The 27,269-nt window shown below is 35.7% G+C and overlaps 1 protein-coding gene across 1 annotated transcript in view; it reads right to left on the reverse strand.

Moving 5' to 3' along the window:
* Positions 1–27,269, reverse strand: part of LOC138692968 (uncharacterized) — a 195,046-nt gene that overhangs the window by 65,867 nt on the left and 101,910 nt on the right. Inside the window, exon 2 of the mRNA XM_069816438.1 lies at positions 3,973–4,154. Coding sequence (XP_069672539.1) covers positions 3,973–4,154 — 182 coding nt within the window. The remainder of the gene's footprint in view (positions 1–3,972; positions 4,155–27,269) is intronic.

The following is a 27,269-nucleotide window of genomic DNA, read 5'->3' on the forward strand; positions in this document are numbered from 1 at the left end:
TGGTGTTATATCTCGCTCAAACTCTCAAAAGTAAATTATTCAAATCAACTTCACAGGGAGTTATACCTGAAAGCTTGATTTACATAATATACGTCACTGTTCGTTAACAGAAAACCACAATTTAAGTCACACAGAGTTAGTGTGCACTCAATGTTGGTAGCTTGAGGTCTGTGGATATAGAGGGAAAAATTGGAACGGTGTCGGGTAGAGTTCCCGGGTAGCTCAGTTGGTAGAGCGTTGGTAACGTTTAACCAAAGGTCCCGTGTTCGATACCCGGCCCCGGAACAATTTTTCCCTCGAAATTATTCATCTCAAAAGTAAATTTTTACAGCAGTACGACGCATTTAATCCGTATAATGCATTGGTGAACGAACTGATGCAGTCTGAAATGTTGTACTTGTTAATTAAGCTTGGAACAAGACGGTTATTCATCACGATGTTTTCAAGGCAAGGGGTTGAAAGAAATAATTACAATATTAGTACCAGACGGATGACCAGAGGAGTCTGTAGTCACGTGATCAGTTGGTCCAGATGTCACAGAGCCGCTTGGCAACCTGTTTTATAGGAACAATAATTTTCGTTCCCAGGGCCGCGTTCTTACGTTTGGTTTCAAGACCAACTGGAATTAGACAGGAAAACAATCTTGCCTCCGGAACTTGATTCCGACGTGTGCATACTTTCCACGGAGAGAAAGTTATTTGGATTGACTTCAGAGATGTATCATGGCATTCCAACCAACAGTGCTTAGTCTACTTTTTAAACGGTGATATGTTCTGTACCATCTCTTCGTTATGACATATTCTTTTCTTATTCTTGAATACTCTCTTTCAATACTTATGTAATCACTGATGAATAGGGACCGGATTTTTATGTAATTACATAATATATTCCTTTCAACCTAACCGTATATAAATAACAAATCTTTGCGAATTTTGTAATTACCATTAATATATTAAAATTTGATACTATATATTTTTTACATATTTATCACACATTACATATTATGGATTGGTATTATATAAATCTACATATTTAGAGGTTTTATTCATTTCTACTTCACTAAAGGGAGAAAAAAAAACTTCTGCTGGGGAAGTTTACAATTTGAAATACACAGATTTAAAAAAAAACTTTTTGCTTACTTACTTGTTCTGCATACGTCTTAACAAGCCGTTCCCATGTAATTTGCAACCTTACCCCCCCTCTTCCTAATCCTTCCAGGGAAAACCCGTGTCAAGTCTGACATGAGCCGCAATAAAGTAGCCGACTTTTGAAAAGAAGCTGGAGTAAAGGAACAAACTGGAAATATGTTGAAAGATTAAAATAAATCGTTTTTCAGATTATTGCTTTACCTCTTTACTTTAAATTTAGTATACCTATACGGAAATGGGATTTTCTGAGGAATTAGAAAGTATGGTTCTCGGCTGTAATAATCCTACCCTTCTGAATGAGACAGGAATGTCACTTTTCAAACAACAGTTTGTAAATGCCTATAGTTTGAGGTTTTAGTAGGTACTTGTTTCTTACAGGGAGCAGCTAAAATGCAAGTGTCCCACATCTCTTATTTTCTCCTAATCCAGTAAAGCGAAACAGTGCTTGCAGTACTGTTGCGTCATTCATTGCACTCAGTTCTCTAGTTTTAGTACTTACAGTATAAAGTGCAAATGAGTTTGTCTACTGCTTTTAACTAACTAAAATGGCCCCTGCATCTTCAACCCTAACGACAAAAATAAAATCATGGATTGCGATGGACGAAGCTTTCACTACAGATGGAAAAATAGTAATGTGTCAAGCGTGCGGAAAAAAATTGGGTGCTCTATGAAATCACAACTGGAGAGTCTTACCTATCCTATACCTGCCATATATTGATATTAAATATTTTCATGATTTTTCGTATTTTGGTACATATTCAGCTTATTTTTCTTACATAAATATGTACATATTTCACACCTTGATATTACATAAAAATCCGGTCTCTACTGATGAACTATCAAGTTATTTAAATTAAATAACGACTTCATTTAAATCGTGTGTTATTTCCATCATCTTCTGACTCCTGGTGAGTTACAGGCTATCTTCTGTTTTCGATACAATCATGAACACACCCTACCATAAGAGGAAACCACAATGGAACTCACTAGGATTCAAAGGATTGTGGAAATAACATCGAAACTGGTCACTCAGACAAAAATACGATACCATGATTTAAAATGTTCACACAGTGAAGTCCTTATTTATTTAATTTAAATAACTTAATTCTTCATCAGTGATATATTATTTCCATATTCTCCGTCCGATATATTACAATTTTTGCATATTCTGTTCTATTTTTTTCCATCATACAAAGTATTATGACTAAAAATTCATTCAAACTGCTGTACAAGGAATTCGTGATGAAACTCTCGGAGTAGTGAGCAGTTTTCATCAACGATTGAATATGGTGGTGACTGCTGGAAGGTCTCATATTGAAAATATTTCTACGCAGTATCAAATTCCCAGCTTTCAGGAAAACTTTAATACCAAAACCATCGCTGTATTTAATGTAACTGCTGAAAAATAACAATTCAAAAGTGTTGTGTCTTATTGTGACGACCTTGTGGCATCACTGAACAAACAAAATAACAACAAATTCGTTATCTTAATATTGCGCTCTTAACCGAAAGGGATTTAAAGACATAATATTTCAGAATTCAAATGTGTTCGAGGATTTTTTTTATTATTTTCTTGTGCGTAATACAAAGAGAAAATATTCAGATGTTGAGTGAGTGCATGTTTCGATATTTTCAAGACTTTCATCGTCTCTTAAACCAAAAAAGTAGTTTTGAAGTACAGTATTGTGAAGTACACGTTTCGACATTTTCACGAAAATCAACGTTTTCATCGTCCCTCACACCAAAAAATTAGTTTTCAAGTATTGTGATGTTACAGTAGTAGGTTATATGTTTTGATATTTTTCACGGAAATGAACGTTTTCATCGTCCCTTACACCAAAAAATTAGTTTTGAAGTATTGCGATGTTACGGAAGTAGGCTATATGTTTTGATATTTTTCACGGAAATGAACGTTTTCATCGTCCCTTACACCAAAAAATTAGTTTTGAAGTATTGTGATGTTACGGAAGTAGGCTATATGTTTTGATGTTGTTCACGGAAATGAACGTTTTCATCGTCCCTTACACCAAAAAATTAGTTTTGAAGTATTGTGATGTTACGGAAGTAGGCTATATGTTTTGATATTTTTCACGGAAATGAACGTTTTCATCGTCTCTTACACCAAAAAATTAGTTTTGAAGTATTGTGATGTTACGGAAGTAGGCTATATGTTTTGATATTTTTCACGGAAATGAACGTTTTCATCGTCTCTTACACCAAAAATTAGTTTTGAAGTATTGTGACGTTACGGAAGTAGGCTATATGTTTTGATATTTTTCACGGAAATGAACCTTTTCATCGTCCCTTATACCGAAAAGTAGTTTTGAACATGCCGTTTGCCTCTCTGCCTTGTATAAATACATTATCTCCCAAACTATCGAAAGAATGTTACTCATATTCATATGAATATTTACGAGTGAATTTATCCGGAAATGCTGCACACGAAATATATTTACCATATTTCGAAATAATGGCATCAGTTTCTGTGGGGGATAATGAATTTTGCGACTGCACAGGTCTTCAAAACTGACTTTACTACGTTCATCGTCATAGTTATTCTTGTGTGTTTCGACTACGTAAAGAAGTAATTACCCGTGTTTCGACAACTCGCAGCACCGCATCTAGAAAGTAGTGGTTTTAAAGTCTCTTACACAATAAGAAATTGAGTCGTTTTTCTTCGCTTTCTACTTCGTCAAAAGTCGAGGTCTGTTCTTTTCAAAAGAGGATGTCAAGGACATTACAAAGATAGTCGTGAGAACATGGGAGCCAGTTATATTTATATCAAAGAAACATGATTTTTCTATTTAAATCTTGACGACTTTACCTTTGAGTGTATCTGGCTCGTGCTTGGACAGCTTTGTTGGAACGACTGTCTTGCCGCTATGGATCAGGACGTACTCCTCCCCTGGCACGGGTTTGGTGATTATCTTGGCATCTGATTTGGCTTGCGGTCTGCCCAGCGCGTTATGACTCAGTGTTGCAATCAGCAAGACCAGTTGCATTAACCTGGAAACACAAAGTGAATGTTCATTACTCCGCTGCACACAGCTGATTTCAGCTCCTTGCGCTTATAAAATAGCCGCAGACATGATTAAAGCAGCGGATCTTTGTGTTACTTTATTCTGCCGAGATATCATTAAAGTCTGCCGGTTGTTCTTGCTCTAAAATTTAGAGCTTGGGAAATAAGAGTTGTAGGCTACAAACAATACCAACTTTTGATAATGGTACACTGTTCAGTAATAGTAGTGATGAAGATGATGATGATGATGATGATAATAATAATAATAATCATCATCATCATCATCCTTCACGAATTAGGCCTCTCTAGACCTGTTTCAGCCCCATCTAGCAGTCTTCTTAAAAGGTCTTCCTGGTCGACGATGTCCCCTAAGTTTATATTGCATCATAATTTTTGGGATTCTTAATTTTCCATTCTTCTTACATGATCTAGCCAATTGAATTTGTATCTGCTGATTTTTTCTTCTACTGACTCTACTTCTAATTGTTCTAAAATGTCTTCATTCCTTTTTCGGTCTAAAAGAGTATATCCTGCTGTCCTCCTGAAAAATTTCATTTCCGTTGCTTTGATTCTGTTCATGTCTTTTTTCTTTAATGTCCACAAATCTCGCTTCCGTATAAAAGGGAGTGTAATGCTAGTGTATTATATATTTTTATTCTTGTAGATTTTTGTACTAATTTAGCTTTTAATGTATTGTTTATTATTCCTAGAATTTGTGTAAATTTGGTAATTTTCTTGTTCACATCTTTTTCATTTTGATAAGATATTTCACAGCCCAGATAATTGAAATTTTGCACTTGTTCGAGGCATTGGTTATTGTGTATTATCTTACTTCTGACTGGGTCTTGTCCTAAAAATGCCATTACTTTTGATTTTTGTGCTGAAATTTCCATCCCAAAATCTTTTAATATTTTATTTAATGTATACAATCCTCTTTGTAAATTATCCTCTGAATTGGAAATTATGACTTGATCATTAATAATAATAATAATAATAATAATAATAATAATAATAATAATAATAACAATAATTATAATATTAATAACAACAATAATTTCTGGACCACTAGACAGTAAGTGAAGAACTTTATCTTTTGTATAGAATGAAAATTTTACAACAACAACAACAACAACAATAATAATAATAATAATAATTATAATAATAATAACAACAATAATAATTTCTGGACCACTAGACCAGGGGTCGTCAGCACAGAGCACGCTGGGGCTAGCCTCTCTTACCCGCGGAAAACGCAGTGCACTATAATGTTCTCGTAGCTGCTAGCGGGTATGCTCTCTATCTCTCCCTGTTGCACGACTGTGCGCACGGGACGGCACCGCGTACCCATTGCACATTTCAGAGAGTGCTGACGACCACTGTTGTAGGTTATCAAAGAAAAAATATTTTGAACATGTTTTCAGATACTGTGATTTTCATTTGTAAAGGATATGCCAATAAGTCTGCTTTTTTTTTTAATGGCACCATGTACTTATTTCTCCATTTTTGAATTCTTAAATTGTTTTTATTAGGTTTATTCATTTGTTTCTGTTTGCTTTTGTCTGCAATTGTTTAATTCAAAGCCTCCTCAAATTGATGTGCTGAAGCATTAAAATTTCCCTTTGTTCAGCACACATGCATTGTCATCAAAACCGGTAAGTTTTACAAAACAATAGTTTAAAAATGGAAAGAAAAAAAAATATATATATGATTTTGTATGTACTGAGACCTGAAGAATCCAAAAATGGGGGAATAAGTAGGACATGGTGCCATTTAAAGAAAACAGACTCATTGGGACACTCTATATAAATGAAAAGCATAATATTTGAAAATGTGTTCAAAATATTCCTTCTTTGATATCCTACAACTTTTGTATAAATAGTTTCTTCATAAAATTAGAAATAAGAAAGTTACAAGCATTGTTCTTTTTTACTCACTCTGTATAGATCCTATTATAATACAGTAGAACCCCGATTATCCGTCACCCTATTAACCGATTGCTGGATTATCCGACTATCTTTCTCTTGCTTTTTTTTTTTGTTACAGACACATATATAGTCTGTCTTCTTCATATGTATGAAGTACTACTATACGTTATATTAGTACCAGTAGGCCTACGTATTTTTTTCTAGAGTATGTTATTACAAACCTTGACACTTACACAGTATGATCTGCTGTTAGAGTTACCGTACTGTAGAATTTCTATATAAAATATATCCCATGAGTATCAAAAGAAAACGTGATGTGCTAAGTACCGAAAAAAAAACGCAAATAATTGAGTGGTTCGGGGAAAGAGAAACTGTGGCTCATCTCGCATCAGAGTACGAGATTGGTGTTACAACTGTACGCGATTTAATTAAGATCAACAGTAAAGTGTATAAAGTATGTAAATCTACAACACGAGACCTGTATTATTCCTATGTTTCCGCTGACAGCCAATACAAGGAATTTCCTTGCCCTTTAAAAACCCGTCGTTGACAACCAGACTTGAATGATGAACTTTTGATTCACTACCAAGCGTGTTAAACACAAGAACATGGAGGAAGTTAAGAAATGCAGTTATTATTCACTTAATTTACGAAAATATTTTATGGTATGGATTATCCGATTTCTTCGCTTAACCGTTCAGTCCACCCCCTTCATTACCACGGATAACAGAGGTTCTACTGTACAATGATATCCGAACTTATTTATTTTTTCAATATTAAGTCTTGCGGGTTGCATCTGCTCGCTGCCGCAGGGAATAATAAGTTGCAGGTTTCATAGTACGCTTCCGTTAAGAAGCAAATGAGCGTTAAGTATTACGGAAAAGGTGAGGAACATTTTTCCCGAATAGGTGTTTACTTGAACGTTCTACGTAAAGAAAAGATTAGTTTGTAGCAGGTTACGTATGCCATGTAATAATATCACTAATACAACATTAGTATTGCCGTTGTGGAATGTAATTACGTACTTCACAGTATATGTTAATGTATTCGGATGGCATTTATACTGCATGAAAGCGCGTGTTACAAAGTAATTGCCTTGTGTTGTTCCCAGGTATTCGTGCAATGCTAATAGGCCGGGTATTCGGCAGGGCGCCGCTGTATGTCGTGGAATGTTACACACGAGCACGCCGGGCATGTTACTCACATTTCACTGTTGGTATTACGATATACGTGTATATTTTCTCCTCTTTTTATGCACTTGAAACGGTAGCCATACTTAAGACGATTTAATGACGACCCGAAAAAGTCTATAGCCTACTTTAGTTAGACAAACACTTTTTATGAAAGAAAGAACTTAAACATTGAGGATTACAAAGATTTAACTTTTATATTAGATACAGTAATTGAGGGGTTGAAATTATTGGGCATCATCAGTGCGGTTTTAGGCGTAATAGATCGACTATTGATCAGATTTTTTGTATGCGACAGATAGTGGAGAAAAAAATGGGAGTATAAGGGTACAGTACATCAGTTATTCATAGATTTCAAAAAGGCATATGACTCGGTTAAGAGGGAAGAATTATATGATATTCTTATTGAATTTGGTATTCGCAAGAAACTAGTTCGATTAATTAAAATGTGTCTCTGTGAAACATACAGCAGAGTCCGTATAGGTCAGTTTCTATCTGATGCTTTTCCAATTCACTGCGGGCTAAAGCAGCGAGATGCACTATCACCTTTACTTTTTAATTTCGCTTTAGAATATGCCATTAGGAAAGTTCAGGATAACAGGCAGGGTTTGGAATTGAAGGGGTTACATCAGCTTCTTGTCTATGCTGATGACGTGAATATGTTAGGAGAAAATTCACAAACGATTGGGGAAAATACGGAAATTTTACTTGAAGCAAGTAAAGCGATCGGTTTGGAAGTAAATCCTGAAAAGACAAAGTATATGATTATGTCTCGTGACCAGAATATTGTACGAAATGGAAATATAAAAATTGGAGATTTATCCTTCGAAGGGATGGAAAAATTCAAATATCTTGCAGCAACAGTAACAAATATAAATGACACTCGGGAGGAAATTAAATGTAGACTAAATATGGGAAATGCGTGTTATTATTCGGCTGAGAAGTTTTATCATCCAGTCTGCTGTCCAAAAATCTGAAAGTTAGAATTTATAAAACAGTTATATTACCGGTTGTTCTGTATGGTTGTGAAACTTGGACTCTCACTCTGAGAGAGGAACATAGGTTAAGGGTGTTTGAGAATAAGGTGCTTAGGAAAATATTTGGGGCTAAGTGGGATGAAGTTCCAGGAGAATGGAGAAAGTTACACAACGCAGAGCTGCACGCATTGTATTCTTCACCTGACATAATTAGGAACATTAAATCCAGACGTTTGAGATGGGCAGGGCATGTAGCACGTATGGGCGAGTCCAGAAATGTATATAGTGTGTTAGTTGGGAGACCGGAGGGAAAAAGACCTTTAGGGAGGCCGAGACGTAGATGGGAGGATAATATTAAAATGGATTTGAGAGTGGTGGGATATGATGATAGAGACTGGATTAGTCTTGCTCAGGATAGGGACCGATGGCGGGCTTATGTGAGGGCGGGAATGAACCTTCGGGTTCCTTAAAAGCCATTTGTAAGTATGTAAGTAATTGAGGGGTTAGCTGAAAAGAGAGCGTAATTCGTAAAATTGCATACCGGGCTATGGTATGGATGATGATATATGAATAAATGATGACGAAATGAGTCCGAGGTCCAATGCCGAAAGTTACCGAGCAATTTTGCTTCAGTTGGTTGAGGGAAAACCCCAACCAGGTAACTTGTCCCAAATAGGATTTGAACCCTGGCGCACTCATTTCACGGTCAGATGTGCTAACCGTTACTCCACAGCGGTGAACATCAGCCTGTATTATAGAATAGATCTTCTAGGTCGGAGTGCTGGGTCGTAGTGTCCCCTCTTGAATTTCAGTTCATTTCAATTGGTCAAAGGATATACCCACCCCACAGTGGATTGTAAGCCAGTAGAGAAGGAGAAGGTGAAACATAACGAAAAAAAAGGAATATCTAGAACAGGCTTGCACAAACAGCGCTCAACGAGCGCGCGCGCTCCTTCAGAGCGGAGAGCGGAGAGGAAGATACGTCAGAATGACATAGACTTGCTATAGGTAGAGGAGAGGGAAACGACCACTCAGTTATCTAGTGGAGTGCAGTGTGTAGGCCTATCCTCAGTAACTGTTTCACGTTTCTTACCTACTGCTACAGTACAGTATGGAGGAATCTAAAAGACGGAACATTACATTTAACATTTAACGATTTACAGCTCGAACTTATTGATCTTCAATGTGACCTAAGGGCTAAAGATCGTTTGAATAATACTACTAGCTTGGTTGAGTTTTACAAGACTAAACATTAGCAATAATATCCACGACTACACAAGCTGGCTGTGAAAATGATTGCTATGTTTGGCTCAACATTTATATTTGTGAGCAACTGTTTTCTATAATCAACTTTAATAAAGGCAGACATCGAACATCTGTAACTGATGTTTCATTACGATCAGTAGGCTACTGTTCCTTTCAGCTGCCAACAGCATAAAACCTCGTTTTGATGTACTGATAAATAAAAATATAACAAAATGATATTGTACATGTAAGTAGCTATTGAATTTATATTACTTCTGTAAAATAAATATTTCTTTATTAATTAATAATAGTCCAAGATAGTTTTGCAAACACTGAACGGGAATTCATTTCATAAACACTCTTACTAGTACAGTATTTCCCTTTGCGTTTATTTTGTACGAGATCACCCCTTCTTCCAGTCAACCCTTATACAGAGCGCAGCTAATATCCGCATTCCGCTCATGAGCTGTGAGCCGGCTCGTAGAGCGCAAATCTTGTGCAGGCATGATCTAGAACGATTGTCTATTGTTACAGAAAAAGATAAAAAAAAGCAACCAAACAAAAGACTCCTTGTTGCGACACACCAGATATAAATCAACTGATAGGAAAATTATGAACCATGTCTTCAGGCTCTTGGAGTTACACAATTCGCTTTGTCATTGTAAAACTCTACGTTAACATTTAAAAAATTGTTTTTGCTCAAATTCTTAACGACTGATGTTTTTATAATTACATTATTGAATTACAAAGGAATTAAGTCTAAGAAAGACTTGCAATTTAAAGTGATAATTACATTTAAAATAATTTGCAATCTCAGTTGGTAATTACATTGTGACATTTTATTAAATGGATAGGCTATATCATTCGGAATAGAACGTGAGAAACAATCGAAATAGAGAACGGATGTATGTTAATTACAAATAGGTGTCTGTGAACAAAGGTAATAAATAAAACTGACACTACTTGGAAATTAAAGGACGGACATGAATTCATAGTATTTAAAAATTAATTCGTAATATTTTATCCGCCAAAGTTGATAAAGAATAACTAGAATAGTATATTATAGCCTACAGAGTGATTTATATAGAAGTAACACATTTCTTTCTTTCTTTCTTTCTTTCTTTCTTTCTTTCTTTCTTTCTTTCTTTCTTTCTTTCTTTCTTTCTTTATTTCAAAATGAATGATGCTAGCCACAACTTGTTATAACTCAAATGTAGAGTATCTCTGGGAGATTACTAACCTCTTTAGCAAATGTTGAACATTCTTTATTTATAATAATCCATGGCGCTACAGCCCGTGAAGGGCCTAGACCAACTAGCCGGCTGCTGGCCTCACGCTCACATGCCGAAGCAGAGGTGGATGATAATCCAACCAGAATGGAGGTATCGTGTAGTTAGCACGATGACCCCCCCAGCCGTTATAGCTGGCTTTCGCAACCGGATTTTGCTACCAAAGTGCATCACAATGCTGGGTGGGCACCGGTCCCGTACACTGGCCGAAATTTCATAAGAAAATTTCTTCCCCCATGAGGACTCGAACCAGCGATTCTTTATTAATTCGGTTGAAAATTCACTTAATGACCAGATTTAACGTGTAATTAAACAGGAGTTTTGATTCCCTGTCACGAGATGCGCAGATGTTCATTTGGGTATGAAGGACAGCTAAAATCTCACAAAATATTCACACATATCTTTCAGCGAAGTAGAAGAGTAAAGGCCCATTCACAATGAAAATTAAACATAACCGTAACATAAACACAGAAGTTTGCGCCCAGGCTACAACGATTCGCATAAACATTGATATAAACATTACCGTAAGACGTTAACATGAAAGTTTGCAAACTCCAAACTTTCATGCTTATGCTTACGTGATTTGCAAACAGAACACAATCGTGGAGCGCTGAAGTATACGACAGAATATGAGGAAATGGCGTCGCTGTTATGTTTCCATGGTTACCAAGTATGTTTGCTGTTATGTTTATGTTCCCATCGTGAATGATGGTATGACTTCTTGATTTTACCGTAACGTTTATATTCTTAAGTTAACCCTTACGTTATGTTTAATTTTCATCGTGAATGAGCCTTTAGACTAGGTCACGAAATGACCGGTAATTTTGTCCGGAACCCTTTATTTCAAGAATAGGTTTATTTTACATACCGTAAATCTACAACACGAGATCCCCCCCCCCCTATACTTTCTAAGCTAAGCCAAGTCAAAATTATTATCGCTCGTCATCGATTGCAACCTCAGGTCCAGTGATATACCGGCACGTACTAATATTGTAATTTGACCATCTAGGGCGACTTGGGAAGAAAAACAAATGAAAAACTTAATTGTTTTACGTACTCAATTTCATGAAAAGATATGGCGGTAGATACCTCTTAGGTGACACCATTTTCGAGTCTAATCTAGGTTTAATTTTCTTAGGAATGCGATTTATGTTGGTTACTGATCCTCCCATCACCTTTTGGTGCCCCCTACACGCCCTTGTGACGTGTCGCTTTGTCACTGGAGACAACTTTACGTGTTATATTGCCACACACTTTTACTTTCTTCGGGTTTCGTGATGACATTGCAAAAGCAGGGTCAACGGCACATACCAGAAATGAAGGCATACTGTTCGAAAGTGCTGGGAATGATCAGGAAGATAGGTGCAGAGGGAAAGTGTGAGGCGCTGTTGTTTGAGCATTCCCTGGCCTGCAAATGCTTCACTCGTGCATATTGATTCTGATGTCTCCACAGAAGAGAAAGAGAGCGAGAACATTGCGAACGATTCAATACATCGATGGATTTTCGTTTAAACTACTACTACTACTTACTAGCTTTTAAGGAACCCGGGGGTTCATTGCCGCCCTCACATAAGCCCGCCATTGGTCCCTATCCTGAGCAAGATTAATCCAGTCTCTATCATCATATACCACCTCCCTCAAATCCATTTTAATATTATCTTCCCATCTACGTCTCGGCCTCCTCAAAGGTCTTTTCCCCTCTGGCCTCCCAACTAACACTCTATATGCATTTCTGAATTCGCCCATACGTGCTACATGCCCTGCCCATCTCAAACGTCTGGATTTAATGTTCCTAATTATGTCAGGTGAAGGATATAATGCGTGCAGCTCTGCGTTGTGTAACTTTCTCCATTCTCCTGTAACTTCATCCCTTTTTGCCCCAAATATTTTCCTAAGAACCTTATTCTCAAACACCCTTAATCTCTGTTCCTCTCTCAAAGTGAGAGTCCAAGTTTCACAACCATACAGAACAACCGGTAATATAACTGTTTTATAAATTCTAACTTTCAGATTTTTTGACAGAAGACTAGATGACAAAAGCTTCTCAACCGAATAATAACAGGCATTTCCCATATTTATTCTGCGTTTAATTTCCTCCCGAGTGTCATTTATATCTGTTACTGTTGCTCCAAGATATTTGAATTTTTCCCCTCTTCGAAGGATAAATCTCCAACTTTTATAGTTCCATTTCGTACAATATTCTGATCACGAGACATAATCATATACTTAGTCTTTTCGGGATTTACTTCCAACCCTATCTCTTTACTTGCTGAAGTAGAATTTCCGCGTTTTCCCTAATCGTTTGAGGATTTTCTCCTAACATATTCACGTCATCCGCATAGACAAGAAGCTGATGTAACCCGTTCAATTCCAAACCCTGCCTGTTATCCTGAACTTTCCTAATGGCATATTCTAGAGCGAAGTTAAAAAGTAAAGGTGATAGTGCATCTCCCTGCTTTAGCCCGCAGTGAATTGGAAAAGCATCAGATAGAAAGTGGCCTATACGGACTCTGCTGTAAGTTTCACTGAGACATATTTTAATCAATCGAACTAGTTTCTTGGGAATACCAAATTCAATAAGAATATTATATAAAACTTCTCTCTTAACCGAGTCATACGCTTTTTTGAAATCTATGAATAACTGATGTACTGTACCCGTATACTCCCATTTTTTCTCCAATATCTGTCGAATACAAAAAATACTTTTGAGAATTTTCATATGTTCATGTGTCCTTCTGGGACATTACTGCAAGGCCACTGGCGTAGCTCAGGCGACAGTGAGTTGGACTCGTAATCCAGGCTAAGCTCGGAAATAAGTTCGAATTCTTCGTTAGTAGATTATCTGTTTTTTTTTTTTCAAGTTTCCTCAACGATGATTTTAAAAGAATACAATATGAAAATATCAACCGAAAAGACAAAAGTTACGGCAGTTTCTGGCAAAAGCCTTATACGAGCAAAAATAGTGGTTGATAACAAAATAATAGAACAAGTGACAGATTTTGTATAGGCTATTTAGGAAGTCATATTTATTTGTATAATTATCAAAAAGACATATATAAAAAATATTGAAATGTAATCAATTAAATGGTATCTTGAGAAGGAACTTTGGAAAACAAATGCGAAAAGAGGTCCAAATCCGATTTCACAACATATCAAAACCAGCTCTGTTATACGGCAGTGAATGTTGGACACTGCGGCAAAAGGAAATAAATAGAATCAACGCATCACAAATGAGATTTCTACGATCACTGACAGGAGTTACCTTGCGGGACCGCATTAGGAGCGAAGACATAAGAAATCAGTGGGAAGTTGAGGAGATGACCGCAGACGTCCAACATTATCAACGTAATTGGAGAAACCACCTTCTTAGGATGCCTGAAAATCGTTTACCAAAGAGACTTTTGTAATACCATCCAAGAGGACGAAGAGATTTAGGCAGACCTCACCGACGTTGGCCGGACCAATTCTATTTGTAGTTCACAGACGGGAAACAACCCAAAACTATGTATTGGCAGTAGAAGAAGAAGAAGTTTTCCCCAACTATAGAATGTATGCAAATTGGTGTCAGATAATTTGGGGACCTATTTCTAACAACAAAACATTGAACATTTTTCATATACACATGATTATGAAAATGCTTAGTTTTAGAGTTACGCTATTGTATTGCTAACGAATAAGTTCATAGTACAAGTGGTACTAAGAAACTTATTACGAAAAACTTCTAAAAAATTGCTAAAGTGGCCTCCTGCGTCGAAGCACTCCCTGAGCCTCCATGCTTTGGAGCACTCTATTGAAAATGTTTGGAGTGTTTTGTATTTATTCAAATGTATTCAAGATACGCTCCCTCAGAACGTCAACATTACGAACAGGAGCTGCATAAGCTATGGACTTCAAATGCCTTCAGAGATAAAATCCATTGAATTTTAATCTGGTGATCGGGCAGGCCATTCGATGGGTCCCCCTCGACCAATCCATCTTTTCTGAAAACGGCGATTCAAGTGACGACGAACTCTAAGATTAAAGTGAGCTGGAGAGTCATCATGCAGGTACCACATTCGGCAGGTAACATCCAGAGGTAATTCATCCATTAAATGGTGCAAATCTGGCTCCTGTCAGACGTAAGAAATAGAGACCAATAAGATGACAATCAAAAAAAGAAAAAAAAATCTCATGGCCTGTCCTGTCAGAGAATGTCGGAATTTAGTAGCGTTGAAAAGCAAACATACTAAGCATTTTCTTACTGCGTAGAGTAGATTTAATTTTTACTTAATTAATAAAAAAAAATCTCTCTTCTTAACATTTACAGTAAACTATCTAGCCTTTATTAATCAGTTAATCTTTTAGTACTTTGATTTTTATTGTATTTGTAACTTTAATATTAATTATTATAATTGTAATTGTATTCTTAATATTGTAGTTGTAATCCCCTGGTAGAGGGGAAGAGAAGGTCTGATGGCCTTATCTCTACCAGGTTAAATAAATAAATAAATAAATAAATAAATAAATAAATAAATAAATAAATAAATAAATAAATAAATAAATAAATAAATAAATAAATAAATAAATAAATAAATAAATAAATAAATAAATAAAAAATTGCAGCATGAAATAAATTTATGTTGACTTCTCTTCAGGAGTCAGTGTAAGGACGAACTCCTTACTAACTAACTCTGAAATTATGAATTTTCAAGACCATGTTCATATGAAGGTTTTTCGATGTTTTATTGTTAGGAATAGATCCCCAAAATATTTAATGCCGATTTGCCTATACCCGGTATAATGGAATTCGGTTATAGGCAATTCCAAGGCGAATTCTCTGACTTATCTCTCTAAATATCAATTTGCTACCATCAATCTGACCGACGCTATTAATCAGTCAGTCAGTCAGTCAGTCAGTCAGTCAGTCAGTCAGTCAGTCAATCAGTCGGAGCCAGAGCGAATTATAATGGCAGGCAGAGTAATTATCTCATGCCTCCATGTTAATTATACTATCAGTGCACTCATAAGAACCAGCTTTGAAGTCGTTAGCCCAGTGAACTAGCAGTTTATTTATTTCCCCTATTAAAATTTACGTTTTACTGTAAAGGATATTTTAATATCCTAAGATTAAGCTATTTTAGTTGAGCATGGGCAAAGCAGTCCGAATTCATAATGTACAAGATTAGTGTTCACAATTATGTTGTCAGTATTTTTTTCACTAATGAACTTCTATTGTTAAAACGTTTCCAGAAACGGTCATTTCTTAAGATTGTTAAAAAATGTGTAATTCGTAAAATCACATTTTCACATATTTGAGTATGAGAGGCTTTTCTGATTTAAAATGTTTAAAGTCTACAATTCATTAATCCATAATGTGATCATATTTTGACAAAAATTGTTCGAGTAAAAGGAGCAGCAGCATATGGAGCCTTGACGCTGAAGTAATTCCAGACTCTGCCTCCACTGCACGACTCGTTTAGAATCTCTAAATGCTCCGAACTCGCCCTTTCTTCTGGGATTTTCCAGCCATACTCATTGTGGAACGTATCGTGGAAAGAAGGTCACTCGTCCTCTCTCACTGATCGTTGCTTAATTCTTAATGTCTGATGTTGGTGCAGTCTTCTGTAACAAAACCGATGCTTGACCGATGTCGATTTTTATATATTGGAGAGCGACACTGAAATTTACTCTTAATTTATGACCTCATTGTTATAATTTAGTTTTAACCGTATTTAAATTACTTTGTTGAAATTGGTTGAAAATAATATTTTCAGTAAACAAATAACGTGAGAATGTCTGTGGAAAAATAGATCTGAGATGTTTTTGTTTCTGAATAGTTCGCTTCTTTTTTGACGTTTGTTTAATTTTTGTTAGACCACAATCATAGAATAATTTTCTATGCTTAAATTTAGTGTAAATAATAATAATAATAATAACTTACTTACTTACTTACTTACTTACAAATGGCTTTTAAGGAACCCGAAGGTTCATTGCCGCCCTCACATAAGCCCGCCAGCGGTCCCTATCCTGTGCAAGATTAATCCAGTCTCTATCATCACACCCCACCTTCCTCAAATCCATTTTAATATTATCCTCCCATCTACGTCTCGGTCTCCCTAAAGGTCTTTTTCCCTCCGGTCTCCCAACTAACACTCTATATGCATTTCTGGATTCGCCCATACGTGCTACATGTCCTGCCCATCTCAAACGTCTGGATTTTAAGTTCCTAATTATGTTAGGTGAAGAATACAATGCGTGCAGTTCTGTGTTGTGTAACTTTCTCCATTCTCCTGTAACTTCATCCCGCTTAGCCCCAAATATTTTCCTAAGCACCTTATTCTCAAACACCCTTAACCTATGTTCCTCTCTCAGAGTGAGAGTCCAAGTTTCACAACCATATAGAACAACCGGTAATATAACTGTTTTATAAATTCTAACTTTCAGATTTTTGGACAGCAGACTGGTGATAAGAGGTTCTCAACCGAATAATAACACGCATTTCCCATATTTATTCTGTGTTTAATTTCCTCCCGAGTGTCATTTATATTTGTTACTGTTGCTCCCAGGTATTTGAATTTTTCCATCCACAATAATAATAATAATAATAATAATAATAATAATAATAATAATAATAATAATAATAATAATATAAGAATAATAATAAATTGTAAGAAATCAAAATTATTTTAATTGTTGCAAGATTAATAACCAAAACAAAGAAGAAATCAGAATGTTGGGCTTTTGCAGTTAGACCACACATCTTGTTTGTACTGTAGTGCAGCACTCCATAATGATTTAAGGATTACGTAGTTATGTGACAAAAGTTGCAGTAGATAATTATTAGGCCCTCTTTGTACACCTAGGTAGTTAGGCCTACAATTAGAAGCCTACATCGGATATACAGTGAACACACATTTTTAATTATAACAGATTAGCTCGAATTCTTGTTTATTTATTAAATGTTTCCCTATGTATGTATTTTACAACATATTGTGATCCAAGATGAAATGCAATGGATATGAAGAAACAGAATAAAACGGTAAGCTAATAGTAAGTTCTACTTCAATTATGAACACTGCAATTTTATATTTATTTTTTATTTTATTAGGTTATTTTACGACGCTTTATCAACATCTAAGGTTATTTAGCGTCCGAATGAGATGAAGGTGATAATGCCGGTGAAATGAGTCCGGGGTCCAACACCGAAAGTTACCCAGCATTTGCTCATATTGGGTTGAGGGAAAACCCCGGAAAAACCTCAACCAGGTAACTTTCCCCAACCGGGAATCGAACCCGGGCCACCTGGGTTCGCGGCTAGACGTGCTAACCGTTACTCCACAGGTGTGGACGCAATTTTATAAGTATTTTGAAAAGAAAAAGTGAATTTTCATTAGACCTACATAATAAGGCACAAATATCACTACAGAACAAAGGAATAATTACAACAGTTAATACAAAGTTTTATCTGAAAGTTTAGCATGTCTGAACAGCTTATCGCTAAAATCAGCTGTTAGCTCTGCCGATACTAGCGACATGGTTGCATTCATTGAGAACTAGACCTCCCTGACCTTGATTTCTCTACTGTATCTTCTTTATACTGTGGTTAGACTAGAATGGGTGAAAAAATTGTCCATTTTCATGAAAGTAAAATGATGATGGTGATGAAAAAGATGGAGAAAGAACAGAATTCTTATCTTAATATCTAATAAAATGCTCTTAATGTTCTCTGTTTCTTAAAAAATTTCTTTCGCTCTTTACAAATTACATCTTCGTAACACTTTACCTGTAAAGTTCATTGATTAATACTCAAGTTCTTTTATATGGGATCCGGTTTCTTCGCCACACTTTTTTCGCCATAAGTATGTTTCGTCACACTTTACATTTTCGTCACACTGTGTTTGTCACAGTTTACAAATTCGTAATGACTATATTGTCAGATATTAGATTTCGACATAGACAATAGTTGCTCATTTATTGTTGGCTTATTTCCAGAAATACCATCACCGATATTGCAGAGAGATATAAGAAAACAATTGACGGTGACCGATGACTTTTATACTTTGATGCTGAGCTTGCATGTGCAACATCCATGGACAGTGGCTTCCATTGTCGTTGCACTTACGAAGAGGAGAATAGGGCGTGTCTATGAAATCATTAGTACGCATAACATAAAGTGAATGATCGTTTTCATCTACATTGCAACCCATTTTATATGGCTCTTTCAAAGATATTCCCACAGACAAAGCTCACCAATTGTTTATTTCATCTCTGGCACTGTATTTGGAGACGACTCCAGTTCGAGGGAGGGGCTGTCTGATGAGTATCTCGAGGAAGGCAGTATTAATTTACGAGACCAGTTCCACTCGCTAATCCCATTAGATTTTGTTCCTGAGGAACACGTGGTCGATACTTATGACCTGCTTCAGGACACAATCACAAACGATCTCGTTACTGTTTTTAACTACGTCGAAGATATCTACGTTGGGTATATGTACGTGAACGACCACAAATATTATCAGAAAAATGCAGGCTCTAAATTTCTAAAATTGTATAAGGAAATGAACTCACAATTGGACAAAAATTACAAGGTACTACAACAAGACTTATTAGAACTTAAATATCTGATAAAAGTATAAAAAGGTTACTAATAATATTTTTAAGACATATACATCTTGATTACACAACTTTTAACACTGTATCACTTCGGAATATGTATGATAAGAACTTTCTTGTGTTAAATATTATTAACGTACCTTGTTAACATGTTTCGACCTATTTTCGGTCATCTTCGGAACTGGTCGTTGTTGGTCTTGTTTCCTGTGTGAGTGCGTTCATAGTGTAGAGTCAAAGAGTGTATGTGTTTTGAAATTGAGTTGTGTGTTGAGAATATCGTTGGGGTGTGTTTTCGTGTGTCTGTATATTTCATATTGTTCTAGTGTGTTGAGTTTCTGGCTTCTTGGTTGGTTGTGCAGTATTTCCATGTCTGTGTTGATGTCTCTGTAGGTGTGGTTGGGATTTGTGATGTGTTCTGCATATGTGGAGGTGTTTTGTAATTTTGTTATGGCTGTGATGTGTTCTTTGTAACGTGTTTGAAATGATCTGCCTGTCTGTCCTATGTAGAAGTTGTTGCAGGTGTTACATTTGAGTTTGTATACGCCTGTGTGGTTGTATTTGTTTGTTCGTGTTGTTTGTGTGTTGGGATGTTTTTGTAGAGTGTTATTTGTTCTATATGCGATGTTATAGTTTAATTTCTTGAATGAGGTTGCAATTTTATGTGTGTTTTTGTTTTCGTATGTTAGTGTGATGTATTTTTTGTGTTCTTGTGTTTGTGTTGTATTCTTATGTTTTTTGTGGTTTTGTTTTGTCTTACGTATTATGTTGTCTATTATGTTGGGGTTTTATCCGTTTTCTTGTGCTATGTATTTGATTGTGTTTAGTTCTTCGTTGTAATCCTGTTGGTTCATTGGTATGTTGAGTAGTCTGTGTACCATTGTTCGGAATTTTTAACAATTCACTTTTTACTTCAAAATACATTTTCCAAAATTTGAAAATTTTCACACATTATTTCATAACTCCACAACCATTAGAGATAGAATTCTGAAATTTTGTACACTGATTTAATACACATTCATGTTCGGAATATGTATTATATGTCTTTCTCGTGTTAAATTCTATCGTACCTGGTTAACATGTTTCGGTCTGTTATTGACCTTCTTCAGACTTGGCTGTTGCTGGTCTTGGCGCCTTTTGTTTTGTTTCCTGTGGGGGTGTGTTTGTGTAGTGTAATGTGGAGACAAAGAGTGTGTGTGTTCTGAAATTGAGTTGTGTGTTAAGAATTTCATTTGGATATGTTTTTGTGTATCTTTATATTTCAACACACAACTCAATTTCAGAACACACACTTTGACTCCACATTACATTACACAAACACACCCCCACAGGAAACGAAACAAAAGGCCCCAAGACTAGTAACAGCCAGTTCTGAAGAAGGTCAATAACAGACAGAAACATGTTAACCAGGTACGATAGAATTTAACACGAGAAAGATATAACAATGTTATGGTTACCAAATGATGTAACTGCAGAATTTTTATTCATACTCTGATAAAACTGGTTTCAAAAATATTATTAGTAATCTTTTTTATACTTTTATCAGATATTTAAGTTCTAATAAGTCTAGTTGTGGAACCTCGTAATTTTTGTCCAATTGTGATTTCATTTTCTCATACAATTTTAGAAATTTAGAGCCTGCATTTTATGATAATATTTGTGGTCGTTCACGTACATATATACCTTAAGGAACTGTGACGTGGTAGAGGAAGGCAGGTACCCATCTTCCATCCATCAACTTGGAACTGTTGTACCCAGAAATTGGAGAAACTTCTGAGAACAACAAACACATGCGAGGTGTGGCACAGACGTCTTAACACATTAACTGGAAAAAATTCTTCATTGTATCATCTTTTCCAGGTGCTCCAGAATGAAACTTCTAATATACACCAGGACTGAAAAGTTTGGATAATACTGGTGTCTATGTTTTATTTCATTCCTAATGGTTTGAAGACCCGAAAATCGAGGCTGTGACGGAACGCGTTGTCACAAAAAAAAAAAAACCGTGTGACGAAATATATTCTGTGACAGAACATGACATTGTTACAAAACTTACCGTGACGAAGCTTCCGTGACGAAACATACCAGTGAAGAATTTTATCATCACGAAAACGCCTAAACCCCTTTCAGAGAAAGATATTGCAATTTGTTTTTGTTATCAATTTTGTTAGCAGTGTTGTTGAACTGTTGGTTTAGTGTTCAGAAGATCCGGGTTTAGGCCCGGTTGCAGAAACACCGATCAAATATGATTGGCGATCAAGGAGGGTTTGATTGGCCATCGGTTCTATTTCTGTTTCAGAAAGAACAATCAGTATTTGATCGGAGATCAATCTTCCATCAGATTTGATCAACAGATTTTTGCTGGTTAAGTGACTGATTACTGATCAAGTATTTATGTTGTTCTCTTTACAGTGCAGTTACTGCAATTTATACATTAAATAGTTACAGCGTAATAATATTGTTTTCGATATAATGGATTCTTCTGATGAAGACATTTTAGAATTAAGGAAATATTATTAAAAGGAAGGCATTTCCGTGATAGACATGAATTGTTTTTATGTATAATGACAGAGAATTTGAGCAAAGATTTAGGTTAAGTAAGGATTCGTGTGTTTTGTTACTTTCAAAAATTGAAACAAATATATGCAGACAGACAAATCGAAACCTACCACTTTCTTCTATGAACCAAGTTCTAATAACGCTGAGATTTTATGCTGTTGGAATTTTTCAGGCGGTCTTGGGTTATCTTGTTAGGGTTCACAAATCAACTATTTGCCGAGTAGTTAGAAATGTTACGTATGAAATTGCTTTGTTATGGCAGGGTCTCATAAATCCACAAACTTCAAACAGGGAACGATTTGAAATCCAGAGAGAATTTTCGGCCATGTCAGGATTTCCAAGAGTAATTGGTTGTATAGACTGCTCACATCCCCATCCAATCACCTGGTGGAAATGATGCCGAACTTTATCGAAATAGAAAAGGTTTCTTTTCTGTGAATGTACAGGCAATATGTAGTCTACACCATCGTTGAAATTCTGGAATGTTGTAGCCCGTTGGCAGGGTTCTACACATGACAGCACAATATTTTTAATGGTTATGTTACGAGCTCAATTTGTAAATACAGGGACGGGAAATGGAATTCTTTTGGGCTATGGAGGCTATGCTTGTTCCAATTTCTTGTCAACTCCTTTAGCAAATCCCACAACAGAAACCCCCTCACGTTTTTTGTTTGCTTCATTTTTTTCACTATATTGTAGTCTATATAGAAATAGAATCCGCCTGTTTCCTTTCTACAAAAAGCAACAAAACAGCAGAGCACTCACTTGTTTTCCTAGTCACAGCCCACTTGATGCATTCGTTTCGCGACTTTTAAAGAGCATCAAATCGGCTGTGGTTGCTAAATAGCGCTGTTGTCAAATGCACTTCTTTCTCAAATCAGCAATTAGAACATTGAGACAAGTTGATTGGAGATTCACGTTTATGCAACGCAATGAACAATCAAATAAATCAGACATCACCTGATTGGTGATCAGGGACTGATTTGATTTGCATTTCTGCAACCGGGCCACTCAGATTATGTTGACTGAATTCTTCATGATTTTCTCGGTGTACTGTGAACAAAGATCAAATAATGCTGCAGAATTGACCATTAAATATGCCTCTAGGTTCCTTATTCTTCGCCAAACAACTGCAGTAGAAAGCGCCGTCAAAATAAATAAGCAATTTTTCTGTGTGTTTCTTAATGTAATATCCAGAGGCCTAAGACCACCAAGTACGAGGTAAGAGAAACTCTAATCCATGTAGAGCCGCCAGTTTTATGGTATTAATGCAGGATAACCTTGTACGGCTCCTAATATGGGATGCAGGATTGTGAAGGTAACTAGGCTGCAGTGGGTTACATATCTTCGACCTTCACGAGAGAACATGAAATAATAACCAGGAACACAAATCAACACGGTCTGCGCATAGCGGTTTCCATCTCTGACAGGGAGAAATTTCGTCACGGAAGCAGGAATTTCTCTTTCTCTCGCCTTGCTTTTCTGTATCTCAAAGTAAAATATTTTATTTTGTCATACAGTTCATTTATTTATCCACATTTAAGAGAGTGGAAAACAAACCAACAGCTGGAACAGAATTCGATTCCAGTTAGAGAAATGAATACTTTTTCTTGCTGATGCGATTTCTTGTCTTGTTTTTGTTCTGAGTTATCTTAAAATGAGTAAGTTGTTAGAAATAGTATGTTGCTGTTTTTATAAATTTGATTACATACAAGTAGGCTAACATGTTTATATGAAATAATAATATTGGCTAACTTGTAACACACATTACGTACAAAACAACAGACGTAAGAGTTTCTAATAACAAATTAAAAAGCTTCAGTATGATTTAGAATTTGCGTACCGCATAAAAAAACATGAACTTGGACTCTCACTTTGAGAGAGGAACAGAGATTAAGGGATCGATACCCGGCCCCGGAACAATTTTTCCCTTGAAATTATTCAAATTTGCTTTAAAGAAAGCTTTACCTGAAAGATTAGGTTTGCATAATATATACGTCACTGTGTACGTTAACAGAAAACCACAATTTCAAGTCACACAGAGTTTGTGTGCCTCGATGTGGGTCTCTGGCCTTTCGTCAGCCCACGCAAATTGTGTGGATATAAAGGGAAAGGTTGAGACGGTGTCGGGTGGAGTTCCCGGGTAGCTCAGTTGGCAGAGCGCTGATACGTTCAACCAGAGGTCCCGGGATCGATACCCGGCCCCGGAACAATTTTTCCCTTGAAATTATTCAGAGATTAAAGGTGTTTGAGAATAAGGTTCTTAGGAAAATATTTGGGCCTGAGAGGGATGAAGTTACTGGAGAATGGAGAAAGTTACACAACGCAGAACTGCACGCATTGTATTCTTCACCTGACATAATTAGGAACATTAAATCCAAACGTTTGAGATGAGCAGGGCGTGTGGCACGTATGGGCGAATCCAGAAATGCTTATAGAATGTTAATTGGGAGGCCGGAGGGAAAAGACCTTTGGGGAGACCGAGACGTAGATGGGAGGATACTATTAAAATGGATTTGAGGAAGGTGGAATATGATGATAGAGACTGGATTAATCTTGCACAGAATAGGGACTAACGGCGGGCTTATGTGAGGGCGGCAATGAAACTCCGGGTTCCATAAAAGCCATTTGTAAGTAAGTAAGTAATAAAAAAACACGTAAATTAGATATACATACATTTGAGAATTTGATTTCAGATATTTAAAAACTTCATCAACGATATATATTTTTTGCAATGTCGACTCGTGAATTGTCAGTTTCCTTAAAAATTTTGGTAAATAACATTTTTGTCTTATCTGAAAGCTAATATGTCAAATTTTTTAAATATACCCTATAACTTGTATCCCATTATCTCAACGGTTTCTTAATTATTTGGACCTTTATGATATAAGAGTAAACTATACTTCTTTCTTTAGGCATGCATCCTGATAGCGCTATATTTTCACAATTGGATGGTTATTAGCAATAGTGATCCAAGCGCCAAAAACCTGTTTCGAGATATTGGCCATTGAAATAATTTTTTTATGAAACATTTTATGTAAGAAGTATTGTAACATTCATACTACTATAAAAATGGCACAACTAATACCAAAAAAAAAAAAGGCTACCAATTTTTAATAAGAGACCAGCAATTGAATTAATGTTTCAGAGCAAAATAAATAAATGAATTTTATGCAATAAACGAATTTTTGCTTAGACTATAAATAGCAGCAAAATTCAGATAATCGCATTCTTGATTTTCTCCGAGTTAAATTAGCCTGCCATCAACAGATTTGTGCAAATATCTCATTTTTTTTTTTTCAAATTTTCGGTTGGTCTATTATTGTGTAACTCTCCAATTGTCTCATAATTATCTCTTCCTATTATCTAACATTATTTGAAATATATTAACATTCTATGTATTTTAGTTTAATTCTGCTACGCAGTTTGTATTTCATTGTTTAATTAATAGTTCATAGCATTTTACTGTTTAATTCATAAGTAACTCTTGTATACAAAATTGTTGTATTGTAGCTTGTAAGTTCATTCACATGTTTATAGGCCCATACTTTTATGCTGGTTGAGTGGAAGAGAAGGCCTTACGGCATGATTTCAGCAGATATGAAACGTATTTCTGTTATAATAAGAGAAAAACGCAGTACATGTAATTAACATTTGTGCGAGATCGTGCTTATTTGCTTGCTTTCCGCACAAAACCAATACGCGGTAAGTGTGAAATACCACATTCAGTATTCCCAACCTAACACACATAACAATTTCCTTCTTCTTACCGCTTAAGCGCCATATTCATTTTACTGTTTAGGCTTTTAGCACATTATTTTTAGTGACGTTTAACATAGTAATAATTATAAATTGGAAACTTACCACTGCAATTTCACCTAAATTGCACTGTTAATTATTGTTTTTAAATATTTGCAAAAATTAAGTAAAGTCTACTACTCCACAAAAGTTATTGCATTCCTGATGCAAGTAACATTAAGGAAGCCGTGAAAAAATCAACAAGATTCCAGATGCCGATGTTATTACTGCAATATGTTATATAAATAATATTGTTAAAATATTAAAATGAAAAATAAATAATTACATAACCTTACCGTTTGTTTTAAGTTCGCATTTATAGACTGGGGGAAAAAAAAGACAGACGTATATCACGGCCTGCTGGAGTATACTAAACACAGAAAACATTTTATAGCAACATTGTTGAAGATAGATATTTTGGTATTCCAAAGTTGCCGTCATTAAACAGAAACCAAGATGGAGATTTCATTGCAACTAATTAGAAATTCCTCTTTCAGGTATGTAATAAACGATCTTCGCACAAAATAATGTATGATGCACGAGCGGTATGTTTGTTTTCATGTTCTCGGAAATTAAAAAAGCTCAATTACGTTTCGATTTTTCAATCTTTTCCTCGAATATGAAAACATCAACATACCGCTCTTGTAACGCATATTACTATTTTAAACCTGTATTTCGCTTTTCTCAGTTGGCATTACTGAATAACATTCAATTTCTTTATTGTAGTAATCGTTACTCATCTATTTTGACTTCACAATGTCTGAATAGGTTCATTATTCATAAATATACAATTATTAACATTTTGTGAGCGAATTTTAGGGATATGTTATTTACATTTTTGTTTTATTCACGAAATAGTCCTCATAAATGTCACTCGAGGTATAAGATTTCCTAAATAAATCCACTAGCTTCGCTCGTGGATTTATCAGCAAATCTCAGACCTCTTGTAACACTACTATAGACAGTAATTTAACGTTTAGTTGAGGAGACGGACTCTAAAGGAAACTATAAAAAGAGCGGTTACTATTTAAACATGAATTTTGGATTGCGGCTGTAATGTAAAATTCATCACAATTTCATTGTAATAAACGGTTTGAATGACACTTCAATCTGCTATTTACACTGAATCAAGGCTATATAATTGTAAAACGGGATTCACTACTTCATTTCAGATATTAATGTTTATTAATTATTAGCCTTGTTGAATTTACAGTAGCTGGCCGCTTAGAAAACAAATAATGGTAACCATTAATCTTATTGTGACCTATTTATGCCGCTATATACGTATTGTAACTTATTAGATAACTGATCAAGTTATTGCTGAATGTGTCACAGTTCAAACAAATAAATTTCAGAAAACTTGTCACTTATCTTTAGAATTGATCTGAGTGGGCGTTTGCTAATGTAATTCGTTATTTCAGCTCACTATGCTTCGACTTTTTAATTCGTTCTCGTATATAGACGGAAAAGCATCTTATATATACGAATATTTCTTTATGCCTGCGTCAAACAATTCGCACTTCAATGACC

This window comes from Periplaneta americana, chromosome 1, assembly GCF_040183065.1.
Source record: "Periplaneta americana isolate PAMFEO1 chromosome 1, P.americana_PAMFEO1_priV1, whole genome shotgun sequence".
Taxonomy (NCBI): domain Eukaryota; kingdom Metazoa; phylum Arthropoda; class Insecta; order Blattodea; family Blattidae; genus Periplaneta; species Periplaneta americana.